This window comes from Trichoplusia ni, chromosome 24 (assembly GCF_003590095.1).
Source record: "Trichoplusia ni isolate ovarian cell line Hi5 chromosome 24, tn1, whole genome shotgun sequence".
Classification (NCBI taxonomy): domain Eukaryota; kingdom Metazoa; phylum Arthropoda; class Insecta; order Lepidoptera; family Noctuidae; genus Trichoplusia; species Trichoplusia ni.
The window spans coordinates 1857843-1875472 of NC_039501.1; the positions used below are offsets into that span (position 1 = coordinate 1857843).

General features: G+C 34.9%; 2 protein-coding genes across 2 annotated transcripts in view; both read right to left on the reverse strand.

Moving 5' to 3' along the window:
• LOC113505160 (MAP/microtubule affinity-regulating kinase 3-like) overlaps positions 1-17630 on the reverse strand; it is a 190263-nt gene that overhangs the window by 96361 nt on the left and 76272 nt on the right. The window lies entirely within an intron of this gene.
• Positions 1-17630, reverse strand: part of LOC113505161 — an 86610-nt gene that overhangs the window by 30647 nt on the left and 38333 nt on the right. The window contains exon 2 of the mRNA XM_026887738.1: positions 8406-9039. Within this exon, the coding sequence (XP_026743539.1) occupies positions 8406-8882 (477 nt within the window). The 5' untranslated portion in view covers positions 8883-9039. The remainder of the gene's footprint in view (positions 1-8405; positions 9040-17630) is intronic.

A 17630-nucleotide genomic window follows, 5' to 3' on the forward strand; every position in this document is an offset into this window, starting at 1 on the left:
GATGAGTGTTCGACAGAAACTGATTAAAAAATAACTACTGAGTAAGTTATTATCATTTTGACTTTCCAAGTCATAGTTGGATAATTGTAGACAGTGGTTTTTTTGAATATAGGTAGGCAGCACGCTTTAATCTCTAGACTTAGAAATGGTAATATCTCTGTAGAATCACACTGAAGCTGTAACAACATTCCAAAGCTTTTCCAGGCATTCTACATAATTTAACATTTCCCTAATTCAAATTGTATAATTACTTGAAGTAAACGTATTCGCAAGTAACTTCTCCCTGAATCCTTCCTAACGAGCTTAATCAATACACATTATACACGAGCAGCGCCACACAATGTGAAGGAACTAACACTAGAGACGTTTGTTCAACTTTGACGTTCCCGGTAGCGCCATCTAGTACACAGTAGCGACATTAAAGCCTCGCGTGCAGATTTGAAAGACAAAGTTATGTGCACAATTTAAGTTTTTATTTAAAATACATATCTGCTTATACAAACCTACATTTCAATAAGGTATTTAAAAGACAAAAATAAATAAAAACAACTATAAAGTTATGTTTAGTTTGCCTATTAGTCGCTAGGTGTCGCTACGGGTATGTTCAATGTTTCGATACGCTGCCGTCTAAGCGATTAGTTACAACATAATATACGATTCGCCTTGTTTACACTCAAATAATCCTACAGTTAATTTAATCTGTTATTTTAGAAACTGGTAAGATTTATTACGGGCAATTTCAGCATATTTTTTTCAGACATCACGGTAGTTTACCGCTTCACCGACTGCGTGGAAACCAGAAACGTTTTTTGAATAATTTTTCGTCATTCGTCACTTTCTAATCAATTGTGATCAATGTGCAATAAGATCAAGACTTGTGTGGAGACCGGGGCTGGTGAAAATGTGGGCATTGAAGCGTTTTACGTCATTATTATAGTGATTGACGAATCGACAGTATCCAGCTAAGAGACTAAGGTGAAGTTTAAAATCAATGCCGATCTTCTACGCTGCGAATGTTAATGATGAGTTGATAAGCATTCGTTATGTATTATTTTCATGCATTAGTCGAGTTTGATTTGATAATGTTACTTTTCGAGGTGCGCGTATGTATCATTTATTATGTTATTTCTTAAGTGGCAAGTAATAAATTAATTGCCTGTCTTAAAGATGAGGCATACGAAACAAAGTAAATCGTGGATATCTTAAATTTGGTCTTCGAGTGCCATTCAGTCTTACAGATGACCGAACATAACACTTACAAGATACATAGGTACTTAAGACGTTCATGCGTGTACTATGAAGGATCTATCACAATTTGCCGAAGTCACTACAGTATCCATCACTACAACAAACCTTTTTCTAATTGCTATCTAATCCACAATAATATCAATCCGTCAAATATCATAAAAACGCCTACCCGTTAAACAATCAGGTCCTTTCATATTAGATCGAGTCAGGTGGGCGGTCGCGTGCGACGCTCTCGTTACTAACTGCGCTCGTGCAACTATGACAGACAACTGTCTGTCTGTTGTGTGTCAACATGCTTGATAAAACTGTCTCGCGAAGGCTGGTCACTTGATGTAGAGAACTATTTTAGGAACAAGATTTTTCTTGCATTTCTGTCTGAACGGATTTTGCTATTTATGTGGATGAGTAAATCGGCTTTATTATAGGCGAGTATTAGCTAGTTTTTTTATTTATTTTCCTCCTAGCACCTTTAAAGGAAAACATGTTAATTACTACAAAACCTTAATAAATTGTTTTCAATAAGGTCAATATTTTAAGAACAGGATTACACCTAACAAATGTAATTACTAACAGTTCAAAAGTGATTTCGGCTGAATAACCTGCCACAGCATACGTAAATATAGGAAAAGCAAGTTTTCTCATAAATCGAGCGCTCTCTGACTCAAGGAAATGCGCACATATGCTAAAACATGGCGAAGTAAGGATATATTATTACTTCTGACTCTTACCTAACTTGCAGGGTCTGAGATCAAAGTTGGTGAGATGAGATTATTAAAGTTATTAGCGGATATTGGTAGCCGGATATGCGTGGGTAAGCAGTGATGCTGGACAATTATAGAGAGATAGGACAAGAACAGGATAATGTGTTTTTGCATAGATATAAAATAATGTGTAAGGTTTTCTTTACTTATAAAAAAGATTTCTATTTTGCTGTAAGAATTATTTTCTGACTGCTAACCTTCTACTGTACTTACAATGGTAATATTTGTTATAAAATAAATTTCTAATGTCTAAGAAAATTCAAATGTACCCTAGCCTCATATAAAGCTTAGGTACATGGAAAATATGTGAATACTTTTTGGAAAATAGTTTCCGACAGAGCCGAAGTCTTTAATCATTCAATCATCAACGCAGCGACATTTTGGTAAATAATTAAACACACAGTACAAAGAAACTAAATATCATACATAAAGAACAGACAATGAAATCGTTCTTGACATCAATAACTTTAAATTCATACGCTAAACCTAAATTTGTGAAAGTATAACAAATTTTACGACTGTCATGACAAAAGGACATGAGAATTTCGTGAATTTGTAAATCAAATTTCAAGCATGTTAGCTATGAAAGTCTAACGTTTTCATGATTTATTGTTTAGTAATTCGGAATCAAAAGCCTGCTGTAAAACGTGGGGTTGATGTTGATATAATCTATTGCGTATTTTTCGTTAGGTTATCAATGTATTTTTACACTATTATAAATATGACCTTTGTTATATCTTAGAATTACGTAATGCCAGGTCATTGTCATGTGATTATTAATTATATTATATAAGATATTGCTCCATACAACGTCAGATTAAATAGCAAAAAAAATGCGATTATATTCGTACCGTTAGATATAAGTAAAGGCAGACATAACATCTCTACATACACACTACTCTCATATATATCACATTATATATCAGGCCAAGTCAAAACACAAATTTAATTTACATGAAGAAACAAAATCCTTCAAGTAAATCGGAAATATCGTTTATACTACAAAGGGGACAGTCATCGTAGAGGTTCTTTTCTTCTTTGTCACTCGACGCTTTTTGTTTTGCGGAATCACGAATCACGGTCTTGTACGAAATATCTTAGAAATCTCGATGTAAGAATGTTTTCGCCTTTGATCGTGTTTTTAGGAAGAAGAAAATAATACTAGATTGGAGACATATTCTTTGTTGGGAAATTGCTTTGATAGATAGTTCAGTAAAATATTTAGTTGAATTCCGACTAAAGCTTACCATAAAAGTTAGTATTAATACACTCTCATAAAAAGTCATTCATCTAAACTTTTTAACCTCCATAGTATTTAATTAAGTGAAAGTAGAAATAAAACAACAATAAGTTCTCTTGAACAGGTTTCAATAATTGAATTGAAAATTGTTAATCAAAATGACCTTTTTGCTGCACAGCTGGATATTGCTCTTAAGATATAATAAAACTGTAACAACTGTTAACTTTTTATTGGCCGTTTTAATTCTCAACCTTGCTGACACAAGTTGTAAAACTTTCAATTTTAAAACGTTTGACGATAAAATATACTACGTTCTACATGTCAAGACTAATGAAAAAATGTTATGCTTTTGTAATGGATACGTCGACTAACATTCCAAATTATAGTATTTAAATTTAATTCTGGAAACAAACAGGGTAAAACATAACCCTTCGTTAACCGTCGCTTCATACAGTATCTACCAAATTCAATTCTTATGTTGCTAATTTTCTCACGGTTTTTATATTCTTAAAATTACCTTTAAGCCAAGCTTTGTACCCGATAACACCAACTGAATGTACAATAATAACAAGTCTCTACTTAAAACTCGTTATAATTCGACAATGATTAGACATAATTTATTAAGACCTTATTAAATGATGTAACGGTTTTCTCACGCGTATTTATCGGGGGTGCCCGACTAGTTATTAAGACCTACATGATCTTTTAATCATAAATGTTATTTACATAAACCCTAATTCCAAGCTTCTTTGACTTCACATCCCTTATCACTAGACCATGTATTTTTTATAATTGTTTTGGAATATGCCAAAAAGGACCAGTCTCAAAACTATACTTAGAACACGAGAATTTGAATACAGAGTTCAAATACACGTGTTTTTATCTAAAACGCTAAAAATCTCCCATATCATAGCGAGATAAATTCTGTTATCAAAACATGTGATAAACTTGAATTTCTACGTTTACAAGTGCCATCTATTTTTGTACTCATTGTTTACATTTCGACGCCAGTATTATTTGCTTTAGCGTTTTGTTAAAGAAACAAATTCCCGTTTACGAATGAGTACAACATTAAACAACTTCCCGATGTGTCGAGGGTTGAAGTTTGACTAATCTAAACGTACCAGTATTGAATGCTGTCCGGACACTGTCACGTACATGGAAATTTTAAGGAATTGTAAAGAATCATCCAGAGTTTATCTTTTTAAGGTAGAGAGTAGAGCAACAGTCTCAGTAGAGTTTCAGCAAACTGGTGTATTTTTTTAATGAGAGAGATAGAGAGAGAGCGATGTGTCAACACTGGATCGTCCAGGCAATTACTTCAGGATACTACGCCTGCTCGTCCCACCCAGATTGATATCTACAAATATTTGCTCCGAATTCTGAGTGTCTGTTCGAATGTACATCTAGGAATAGGGAAAACCCGTAGATAACGCAACTATATTTAGTTAAGTAACAAAATAAGATAATTATAAGATCTTAAGACATTGAGAGCCCCTGAAATTTTGTGCTCGAAACATTGAATTTCCAAAATATTTATACGAGAAATATATCGCATTCCAAATATACGGAAGTTGTTAAATCAATATTTATCTTAATATGCCTAAAAATGTCTACATTAAAATCTTATGGCAAAGAAATAACATAAAAGAATAAATACAAAACCTTTCCGTCATATTAATACGTGTTGAGTATATATTTAGTAATTTGCCTACAAATTATACTTGTAACTGTATTATTATTTGACCGTGGGAACCAGACAACAGAGGTGGAACAGGCTTATTACGTTCAAGTTTGCTGAAAACACACAAAAACTAAGAACGAGATAAATGGGTGACGACGCCAGTATTTTGTAACTACGCGAGTACTAAGTGGTAGATAAATATCTCCTACTAAATATACAAGTTCACGTTGCTATTACATAGATAATAATTATGAAGCTTGGAACACAATACCTTGTAACTAAATATCTACACCCCTTTTATTATTTCATCTTTGCTTAGTTGTAAACCGTTCTCTTGATGTCTTGACATAATTTTAATTTTCAAATTAACCAAATTCTACGATATATGATCGTACATTGACAATTATAACTTTTTCGTTTGCTACCTTTGTGATCTACTCACTATAAGAATGACGTATGGCGATACTCATTTTGAATTGTCATCATCTTTAAACACAAAAGGAACAATACAATTATCATCAAAGTCGATTCATTGGCAGGAACCGAAAATTTAGGTTTTGGCTATACCCCATGTGATTACAGCATCATTATGCCTTTGTGACAAGTTGAATACGAGATCTGCGTAACGAACAACTTCCCACAATTATTCACGAAACTTACGCAAGGACTTGTGACTGTAGCGACTCATAAACTGTGATAATTTGTAACCACAAGTCACTTGAACTGCCTGTTACTGTGTCGCTTTAATTGTGTTTAAAATTACGCTGTTAAATGTTAGACTAATCATGTGTCAGCGAAGCCTTGTTCCGTCTATTTGTCCGAAACGATACTTATGATGTAATCTCAATCTTACAAGTATGTAGATAAGGACATTTTGAGATATATAAATGTCAATAGATATCATTCAATTTATTTCACTTCGTATAATTTAGCCCACACTGAATGGGAATCCAAATCCATATGTGACTTCATTGTTTGTATTTGTTACGTTTTCATAAATAAATCAAAGCCTACACGTGAATCGCATTGTGTGACCATTTAACCGGCCTACGATCCACAATCCCTAATCAAGGTTTGACAGGTAATTTCCGAAGCGACCCAGAAAAGCAATTTAAAAAACAAACGTGTTACCGGCATTAATCCCGTTTGAATACACTAAAATCCTTTTAAAGCTTACATAATATGCAGATTTATTAACAATTATTTTCAGGTTTATTATGGTAAGCAGAAGCAACAAAACCAAGTTGATATAATATGTCGCACACTTGATCAAGGATGCACATTCTTACGAATTTTATCCGGACACTCACTTTTTTTCCTTTAAAGCCAATAAATAGATATATTACAGAGTAAAATAACCAAACAATTACCCTTAACGTAACATAATCATACATGCCATAAGTAGCTTTCCTTTTTAAATACCCACAACTAAATGATGAGATTTTAATCAATAGTACATGCAAATAATATCTAATCGAATCATCACCCATATAACTCTCCCACGACAAATGCACTACAGATCGATAGATCCGTCTCTATGCATGCTAAAAATAATGTTCGGAATACACGTGCGTATAAATATAGCCGGTTCGGTGCGTTCAAGGAACCCTGATATTTGTTTACAGAAATGATTGTGTAACAGAATCGTATAACGACGGACCGTTCGCGTCGGCGAGGCGAGTGAGGAGCTGTGTAGTTCTTGGTAGTCAGTGCAATGGAAAACAAAAGGCAGTGATCAAACTAAGAGCATTTCATTGAATGCGAGGATATTTTCAGTTTTATGGCTCTTGACAAATATAAAGGGCGGGCATGGAAATAAATTGCGAAATATCGTGGTTTGGAAGTAAAATAAAAATTATGCCTTTGAAGGAATAGGAATACCCTTATAATTAACGAAATTTGACATTAAAACCGGTCGTCATATAAAGTATTTTTATCGTCCATTTAATACGAGCACTAACAAATTATATTTTTAACGATAAACTCTAGATTTGATTCGAAGATCAAGGCTGTCGACTAAATAACATCCGTAATAACTTTCTCTCGTTCATAAGACGTCACGAATCATTAATAAATGTAAATTATTTACTTAAATTAGCATATATCCGGCGTAGAAATGTTAATTCTACACTTTTTCTTTCACACGACCCTGGATTTTCAACGTTAGTGTAATACGTACCGAATGCACCGGTATCGAGGTGATTAGTCACAGACTATCACTTTTAAACGAGTTAACTAGACATTTCGTAATGCATCTAACATGCAGTCTGTATGTAGGTATGTGTGCCGTTTGTAAAAACTCCCGATCGCCATTTTGCAAAGTGGGCTAACGACCGACGCACACGCTGGTATATTCGATCGCTCAAGTGAAAAGATTTAATAAAACTAATTTGAAAATGTGAGTAATTGATATGTAACAGTTGAGTGAGCACGCTAACGTTGTATAACGATCTCGATATAATTGTGTAGGACTTGAACAATGAATGTGACTTTACCTTGTAATCACAATCAACAGTTAACACTGAAATATCTTATTTCAGTGTCATACTTTCATCGTCACAAAACACTAAAGTAATCGTCTGTCATCCGACCACGTGGTCGTCGGTATACATAACAAATAACAAAGTTAAAATAAAATTATATCCTCAGTGTCCATACACTAGCCAAATAACACTTAAAAACATAACGTAACTGTTTTCGCATCTAATGTAACAGTAATATCAATATTAACTAGATCGAATTATAAAACGGTCGGGCGGTCACCGCTGGAAAAATTCAGCAGTTAAAAGGTTTTTTATCAACGCGACGATGCGTGTCTAAACGGCTATACAAGTGTACTCCTAGCCTTAGAATATAAAAAAACGAATTCGTTCGTAACATCGTATGATTCTTGATAATGTTTTGTTTATATATAAATATTTATTTACGCAATGGATACGTAATTGTTACAATTTGCGTATTTCGACGTCATATAACCAATATTTATTCCTTTTGGTACGTTGACCTTTTAGTAAATAACAAGGATTATTATGAAATAAAATGCTTGTATTAAATTACGCTTATTCCTTGGTATTCTGTAACGAGATCTGTCCTCTCGCCCATAAGCGTGGAGGTAATTAAGATAACGCTACAGTGACGTAATTCCTACACATTAAACAAATATGCAAACGCCTTTTGGTTCAATTGTTTTACACCTATATTTGCTTTTTAACAAATAGAGCTAAATGGCAAAATTATGTATTATTTATTAAAAAATCATCGCAATCGCTTTAAATGTTTCGTTAAAACGTTTTGATAACATTTTAAATGAATAGCAATATCCTGTATGATGCAAGGGATATTAATCACGCACTCAACAAATGAGTTTCATTAATTAAAGATGTTATCATAATACGTTCTGGCGTAAATTTATCTCGTGTGGAATTTTTCTATAAAATAGGTATAACAATAGTTTTGTTATTATAATTCATACCTTGTGCGTATGCCGATGGTGAGGTGTGACCGGCGGTGGGTGCTGCGGCGGCTGTGGCACCTGGTTCTGTCCGGTTACGACAACCGGGAGACCGTCCACTATGGTGACCATCACTCTCTTGTCGCCACTACGGCGGCGTTCAGCCGAGTTCCTCCGGCGACGCTGTTCATCGACCACGGGCCTCGCAAACACGGTCCTGCGATCAAAGTTTCGCGGATCGCTCTGGTTTTCTGCGGCCCTGGTGGCTGGCGTGTGGCTCTTGGACCGTTTCAAGAGTCTCATGACATGAGACTTGAGCGCGTCGGGCTTGCTGACCGGCGGCGGCAGCTCCGGCTTGTGCTTGTAGGACTGCGAGTGCGCGTGGTGGCGCTGCACGGACACCGTGTGCCCCATGCCTGGTGGTATCACGTTCGAGAGGCTCTTGACTGCGTAGGCAGCGTCTACTTTGTTGCCGGCGACGCACGACACCTCGTACATTCCGACACTACCGTTCCCGGCGGCTCACCCTTGCACTTCCACTTACACAACCATGTTTTTCAACTTATCCTATAACACTGCAATCCTTTTGTACTATACTCGTTTATGCTTTCCGACAAAGCATCGTATAACACGCACTTTACACGGAATTGGTTACCTGGAAGAGTTCGTTGCTTACATTTGAAAGAGTGTTCGTTATGAATGTCGCACGTGATCGAAGGAAAATAACTTTAACAGGTCGGACCGGTTGTGAAGAATTTTCGCGTGGCGAGTGTGCGATTGAATGGAGTAATTAATTGGGGGAACGTGATACGTCCAAAGCGCGCGCGAGTCGCCGACCAACTGAGCACGCACGGAGCGCGCGGTACGACCCGCTGTGATACTGATAACGAATGATGCGTACAGCCTGAGGTTCATATAATCCGCGAAAAGGTCAATGTTTCGATGAAGTCACCACCAATTGGTGTAATTACCGGATAATATAACATGAATTGGATAATGTGTTTGGTCGACGAACTACGGAAGAGTATGTTCAAGCCGAACTATTGTATTAGTATTTGATTCGCCTAAACCAAAAGATTGTGTGAAACACAAAACCAAACAATATAAGTCAAATAAAGCCACAAAATTTTCAATTCCACTTAAAAATTGCACACAGGTAGAATTCAAATACAAAGTTATCTAGTATTTAGGTCAACATAGTCTCTTAGTGCAGCCAGAACTTAAAACTGCGCCGACATTGTTCGCCGTTTATTGAATTGTAAAACTATTTCGTTCATTACGTTGCAAGTTGGACTGGCCTGGATATCTGCAACACGTATATGGTACCGGAAACGGAGACGTGGGCTGAATAGACACCGGCTTTTGTTTGAAAATTGGAACGATCGTCACTAAAATGTGGCATTATCTATGATAGGTCGACAGTTATGTTTGTGTGTTTCAACATTTATTTTGAATAAGGTAAATATTTACAAGCAGCACTGCGTATAAGGCGTTATATGTCTTATTTATTTTAAATAAGAGATTTGATTTGAAATATCGCACCTATCATTCTCATTTTTGTTTTTATTTAACGGAGAGATCAAGTCCTTTTCCGGACTCTACGCTACCGGAACTACCTACATAAAAATTACCGTAATTCGTAATCGGTTGTTGGGCAGCAAAAGACGAACATTCAGGGTCCTTTGGTCCTAAACGAATACCTCGTTATAACTAAAGCAATGGAATTTCCTTTGAGATAAGACCCGCCTTTAATCATAACTAAGTAGCTGTACAATTACTTTGGCGTAATTTTGTGGCAGTTAGTCTATTTTTTGTTTAATTAGTTGGTAAACGAGTTTTCGAAACGTAACTACGCATCTTGTAGCTACTGCAAAGTTTGAAATGAATGTTTAATTATATAAAGGACCAGCTTTTGGGCATGTTTGCTGGTTCTTTGATCAGATGACAAACAAGTCATTTGAAATAACACTTTCACACGTTTTTCATCAAAAATAAATAAAGATGCTTTTATTATTCATTAAAAAACGAAAATTGCTAAAACGAGCTAGTCTTAACGAAACCAATATCGAAACTAATCTGTTTCAGGATATTACTGTTGGCGGTTACAAGACAATTTCATTAGGGACAGGGATGATAGAAAAATAAATCTGTCGAGAATAACCAGACGTAGGTGAACCGTTTATAATGCAGGCATTTCCCTATTTGCACACTCAATCAAGATATTTATTTTTAATTACGTCAGCAGGACATTTGGACTTTTGGAGGCGTTTAGGTAGCAATGGGGGTGTACATGGGTTGTTCCATTTCCATTCTTATACCTATTTTTAGATTGCTTAATGGTACCGTGGTATTTTTTCCGGTTGTTTAATATATACATGAATCTCGTTACAGGAACTAAATAAATAACGCTTTAGTGCTCAAATAGATTAATTTCTTGACCAAGGTGAAGTATATACGACCTATTTTTTACTACTTGCCAAATTAATACACCCAAAGACAAAGAGATACACGTCCCTTAAAATAATGCAGTTATATTTCACAGACTTATAGAAATAAAACCATTAACACAAACGAAGCGAGCGTTATATTATAAACGAATTTTCCTGCTTTATCAACAAACAAGACCTGACTAATACGGCACAGTTGCAATAACAAAGCTACTACATAAATACAATTGAAACACTAAAACCAATTACCTATAGACTAAGAACTAAGGGAACTTGAGTTATGTATGGGTATGACTCACTGGTGTATAAAGGTGTTTTTAAGTAAATATTGTGAGTGAGAGTTTGAGTGAAAGCTTCCACGCCTTTGTTGATTGGCAGTTGGTACTCAAACTATACTTAGTCGACGTTTGAAGGTCGGTTCGAACATTACTAGTATTTGTTTAAGGTTTTACACAAGAAGTATGGTTATAACTTCGATATATCATGTAGGAGTGTGATGTAAAAGGTCATGTGTACGTGAATAAGGTTTTATTTAGACTTTTAAAAGTTCAAGTTCGTTGTTTAATATATGTTGCATAAAACGTTAATGGACTGAAGTATTTTTGTATTTGAAAATTGTATTAAGGCAGCAGGTTATTGGTGAACGAAATCGACAACAAATGAATCACTTGAATTGATACCAAAAATAACATGAAAAACAAATGCTTCCAAAATAATCATTATTCATTTGCATATTATTATCTTCAAACATTATAATATACCTTATCTTAATAATACACCAACCAAAAGGACCAGACCTGGTATTGTTAAGATTAAAGAGTTTTACTGGGACACTAGATTAGATGGTCAACTTCTACATACATATCCTCATTCTGCGCCACACCGAATCAAGTGTACATTAAACACAGTTGTGGGTACATTTGTGCGTTTCCCATTCGACGTTAAATTTTCTTTAATCCTTACATCCATATAAACAGGGTAACTACTTGTAAACCTCATTTAAGCTCAATTCCCAGCCTTGTTTACAGTTACAACACAGTCGGTGGGTAATGTTAATCATCAGTCCGAGTTACGTGCATTAGGTACACGAGAGCACGTGGAGAAATAGTGTTTTGTAATCTTACTACTGTGAGGTAATTTAAGATCAACGTATGTATGGAGCCGTTGCTTCTAAATATTACTCACATCTACGTTAGCAAGAGTAATATTCTAAACATTTGGAACTTGTACATCTGTAAATAAAATAAACTAAATTCTAAATTAGACTCAGAATCACTTCAAAAGAATACTATTTTATTTTTTTAGACACACATAGTGACATTTTCTTTGATAAACGCTGCGCCTCATTAACGGTACCGTATATATCATTAACAGACTCCTGTAATCTAAGTCAAGCTACTAGTAACAGACATTTATTGCGAGATATCCGTGTGAGGAGATTAGCAGGAGCTAATTAAACGTGTAGCACATGCCATACTAGTGAGTGCAAATATCCTTATCGAAGGACCCAAACAGCCTGACACCTCTAGTATCATTATTGCAATTTTGAAAGCGTGACAGCGCTCTACATGGCTTATGGTACCGTTTCTTTTCCACAACTACAATAAGTCATAAAGATGGTGATAGGTCCTTAGAATTCGGATGATAAATACATGTCCTACGTTAATTATATGCTTTCTAAAAACCACATCTCGCATTACTACAAACATAGCTTATTTTCTTAGCTAATGCATTAAACTCATTAGCTATAATTATCACGAGTACGATCTAAACAGGCGTAGAGATCTTTTCAAAGTGTTTTAGCTTTAAGCTTCCCGTAAACATGTTTTCGGTGCGCGTATTTATGTTCGGTTTGTTTGGAATTTGTACTAGAAAAAGGATGAAAAAAGCTTTCAAACAAGAATAGAAAAGGAAGTATTTTGGTACAGTGCAATTTGGAATAACAATTAGAAAACTCTGTTACCCAATACAAGTACAGAAATATTCTTTAGTAACTCATAAATAAAATGTAAATATCAACAGTTCAAAACACCACGGTCTTTGTTCAAATCTGAGCTTAAATTGAACATTAACACGGCCTTCCTAATGTTAATTAAATCAAAGGAGTTTTGACACAGACGAAGTTAACGAAACGAAATAATAGAGTTACGTCTGTCAAGAAAGACAGCTGAAAAACAGAAATCGGCTAACCGTACGAATTCAGAAAGTCATCTTCAATTCAGGAGGGTAACTTACATTTCACCCTCACGAAACTTTAGTCGTTTAATATTGAATATTTGTACATTCAGTATTTGAATATTTGCACACATCATTTTACACCTAAAGGTGTTAAAGATTAAATAAGCAACAATAAGGCACGATGTAGGGCACGATAAGTTAAATTAAAAGAAAGCAAAACATTATTAAACCTTTAGGGGGGAACAACAGGAGGACTTCGCTAATATTCTAGTCAGTCATTTATTAAATACAAATCCGTCCAATATAAATCCTTCATTTGTTTTCACCAATAAAATTTTCCACGGTCCTCTTTCTACAAACTTCTAACTACATTAATGAAAGTGATACCTGTTATTTCTTATCGCGTCTAGCTTATCGGGGGGACAGTAAATGGGTTTACTATAATGATTAAGTGGACTGACACCAGCTGCGGTTACTGAAGGCTTATCTGCTTTACGGTTTAATGTACGAGATATGTATAAGATGTACTAACTCATGCCGTAAAGCTTATTTATTAGATACCTTCTGGAAAATCTAGCAATATCCTTTATAGCGATACGCCTTTATTTCTTTCCTTTACACACTTTGTACAAAAGAAACAGTTATTTTTTTTATATTTTGGTAAAAACTGTAGGTACCTCATATCGTAAATACTTCTCGCAATTTGAAGTGGTATAATATCTGGTTACTGGTCCTTTTATCCGCGACAACAGTATCTCATTTATTGCAAAATAACTCTACAAAGAGTCGTTAATTTTCCCTCTACCCTTCACACTCCTACAAAACACTTGAAGAGTTTCAATTTCAATTAAAGAACGATGACGTCACTTACACGCGCCAAGAACATCCCTCGTCATTTCACGAACAAAACATTGACAAGCTGACATTGTGTCCCTCTGAGTTTCCGTCACAACAATAGACTATTCAATACAACCAGCGTATCCAATATAGGTACAGTATTCGCGATTTGCAAAGTGGGTGGTAGGAAACGTCGAATCGATCGTAGTACATTGTGGCAGAAATATGAACTGACTTGGGACTGTCTTGTGTCAAAAGTCTATTATGTCAACTGAAAAATTTAAACAAAATAAAAGATTATTGCAGCAGAAAATCACCTGTCATGAAATGTATAAGGTTCAAGATATTTTCACCTAATTCTATTGAAAATCAATCCGATTTTTTAAACAATTCAATTCAAGTGATTTGACAGATGTTAGTTTCAGAATAATTCTGGTTAATAGGTCCGTTGTCACAGCGCAAACAGCGAACGAGTAGGTACTAACAGTTGCGTGCCGAATTCAAACAAGAAATAAATCGCATATACCGTAATAAATATAAATTTCAATGTATTTTGTAAAATTAATTGTATAACAGTTATGCGATAGTTATGAAATACTATGATATAATCAAAGTGTAATTTGGTGCATACAAATGTGATTAGTTCGCGTGAACGACTCGCTTCCTACTAGGTTTTAGTGTTCATTGAAGAGTTTAATCTGTTTACGAGCTTATTTCTACGTTTTGAGGTTATAATTGCTAGAAAAAAAAACGACTATGATAAAAACCATAACTGATAGAATAATTAATTGTTTTCTTCTATTTGAATCGATAATATATCTTCTTGAATCGTTAATTTTTAGACATCTGGTTTTAATCAGTCCATGTCAGTACTGCGTTGAGAATGGAAAACTTTTGTTCGAAAGCTGAACACCAAGCCAAAAGAGCGTCGTGTTAAGTAAACAAATGTAAGGATTTACTATTTCGTGTGATGGTTTTATTTACATAATGTTAGGCAGCGAATTTCTTCAAACGAAACTCTGAATAGACGTTTCACGTTACTTTTATCTGACTTTGACAAGTAAGGCATTTAATTTAAACGAGAATTTTCAATGTATTTCTTCTTTAAATACCTAAAGCAAAAAGCTCATATTACGGCCTTTAATAAATAGGTACCCAATATGTTTGATCTTTTTATGTGTATACATAGTTCTTCATTACTCTTATAGGAATCTACGTTAAAGCTTAAAGCCTCAACCTGGAAAACTTAAAACATAATACTTAGAATAATATCTAGTCTCTTAAATAGAAAAATAACCTAAGGTGGAGCACAAAGCGGTCATCCAAATAGAAATAAATATATGAAAGCGAACGAGGCGCAGTATGGGCGTTACATTTCACTCCATTGTGCTCCTCTCGGTTCATTTCAAGGTCCCTGGAGACAGATACTGGCGGTAAACTGATAACGTCGGTCGGACTGGTCGGTCTTGATGGCACTTTCCGTACCCTTAGGACCACCTTGCTATAACAACAATAAGATGCTCCTTATTGTTGGTATATGACGAAGTATATTGAAGCGTCAAGGTTCTAAATTGGGATACAATGGCAATCGTATCAGAATAAGCTAAAAATACGAAATGTTTTGGTAGTTAAAACATGATTCCTAAAAGGTTTATTTTAAATAAGTTTTGATGAACACAAAAGGGCGCAAAATTAAATTCAACACCGAGCAATTAACAAGGCAAAACGTTTAGGAGCAAACATTACTTAGAGGACCAAAGCCTTACCGCAGGACCAACTTCGCGCTGGCCGATATACCCGTCTAATCCGAGCGAAATGCCTCACAATTTAGATAACGGAACACAAACAACGGCTCAACAAAAGTACTTTCAAAAACAGCCCTCATTCCACGAACCCCTCTGTAATTCAACGTGAATGCGAGGAGATTAAAAACCGGTCAGGTGCGAGTCGGACTGGCGAAAATTACGGTTTCGTAAAAATAGGCTACAGAAAAGAAAATGGTCACCCATCAAATTTGTGACTTCAGCTGGTGTTGCTTGCACTCGTATTTAATTTTATTTGTTGTAATAGCGGCAACAGAAATCCATCGTGAAACTTTAAAATGTCTTGGTACATGAGATACAATCTGGTCAGAGACAAACGGCCAGAAGGACAGAAAGCGGCTGAGTTATAGGGTTCCATTTTTAACACTTGGTACGGATCCCTAAAAAAGATATCACGGCAGAGTTCACGTATTCAGTCTCGACTGAAAATAAATAGAGGGTGGGCATGATGAAAAGAATAATATAAGGATAGGAAATAGTAGTTGTGTAACTGCCGGCTACACATATATCATTCACAATGAAAGCGAGAACATTCAGGATAATAACAGTGATTTATTTACTTTTCTGTTGGAACAAAGGTCTTGCGATCGCTATTTACTTATTTCTATTGCTGTATTAAAAATTACTAGGGATAAACGCTATAGAACTAACGAACAATTTTTGACAGAAAAACAATAAAATATTATATCAAAGCTTCATAATATTTATCCGTCGCAACTAATTACGTCATGGCCTCATGAGCCTCAGTATAAGTTTACAAAGCATGTTTCTAAAATTTTAATATTTTTAGACCCTAACCCGCAGTGGGTAATTAATTACCCGCAGGATATGATCTCGAATTTTCTGAGAAATTAGGTTTAAAACAATGTTTGGAAAAGTTACATGACATTTCATACACATTATTTCATGTTATAAAGAACAGAGAACACAACAGTTATTATCAAAATAAAGAACAAAGAACTTTTATACTCAAAACAAATATTCAATAAAATAACTCGAATCATTTATAAAATATCTAACATATTTTTTTACAAAGGTCTATGCTTCTGTCTCACTCATCCTTTAAGTCCAAATAAGGACAGAGCTACATAATTCCGTCTAAGTTTGTTATTCATAAGTAGATCATGTGCTGTGTACACCTGCAGTTACGTCTAAACGTTTTATCATCTGATTATTTTGCGTGTTGCTTTTGTCTAGCTAGACCAGGCAATAGAAATCTTTAATATCTATTTAACTCAATATCCAACTACAATATCGTCACTGGTGAGTGTTTTAGTGCTTTTTATTATTTTTATCAAAGCCTTCTCTTGTCTCTCTTGTTACAGTTTGGCAATAAACATTCGGATATCCCTTCTCTGTACCAAGCCCTTTCATTATTTCAAATATACATATTTATAAACCTAATAATAGCATAGTACATGAGAACACGTGTAACTTTGGCCTACTTAAAATCATTCAATAGTAAGAAGGACCAAATTATTATTCGGCACGTATCCCTTCGGTACGCTGAATAACAACAAATTGTTGTTTTACATTTGAAACAAGAGGCTTATTGAGTTACCTAGGTAGTTTACACTTAAAAAATAAACAAAGGATTTTTTTATAAAATATACATAAAACTTAGTTATTCTGTCATTTCAATTACATGTTATGTCTCAAAGGACCAGTTTCACATTCAGAGTTACGTAGTGAAAATTAGAAATAGCGGTACACGAAATAACCAAAAGGATTTCTTAATTAAAATTTTAATGCGAACATAAATTAAAGTTTTATGTACTAAGGCAATATAAGAAACCACACCCAAACATTTACCTTCTGAATATTGAAACACTTCGAAATGCAAAACTTAACTATTCCATGAACTGCGTTGTGTTAATTTTCGATTGGTTTTGTTAATAATCAGTACAACCTGCATTCTCAAGCCATATCCAACGTATTATCTGACATTATAATTTTATGCA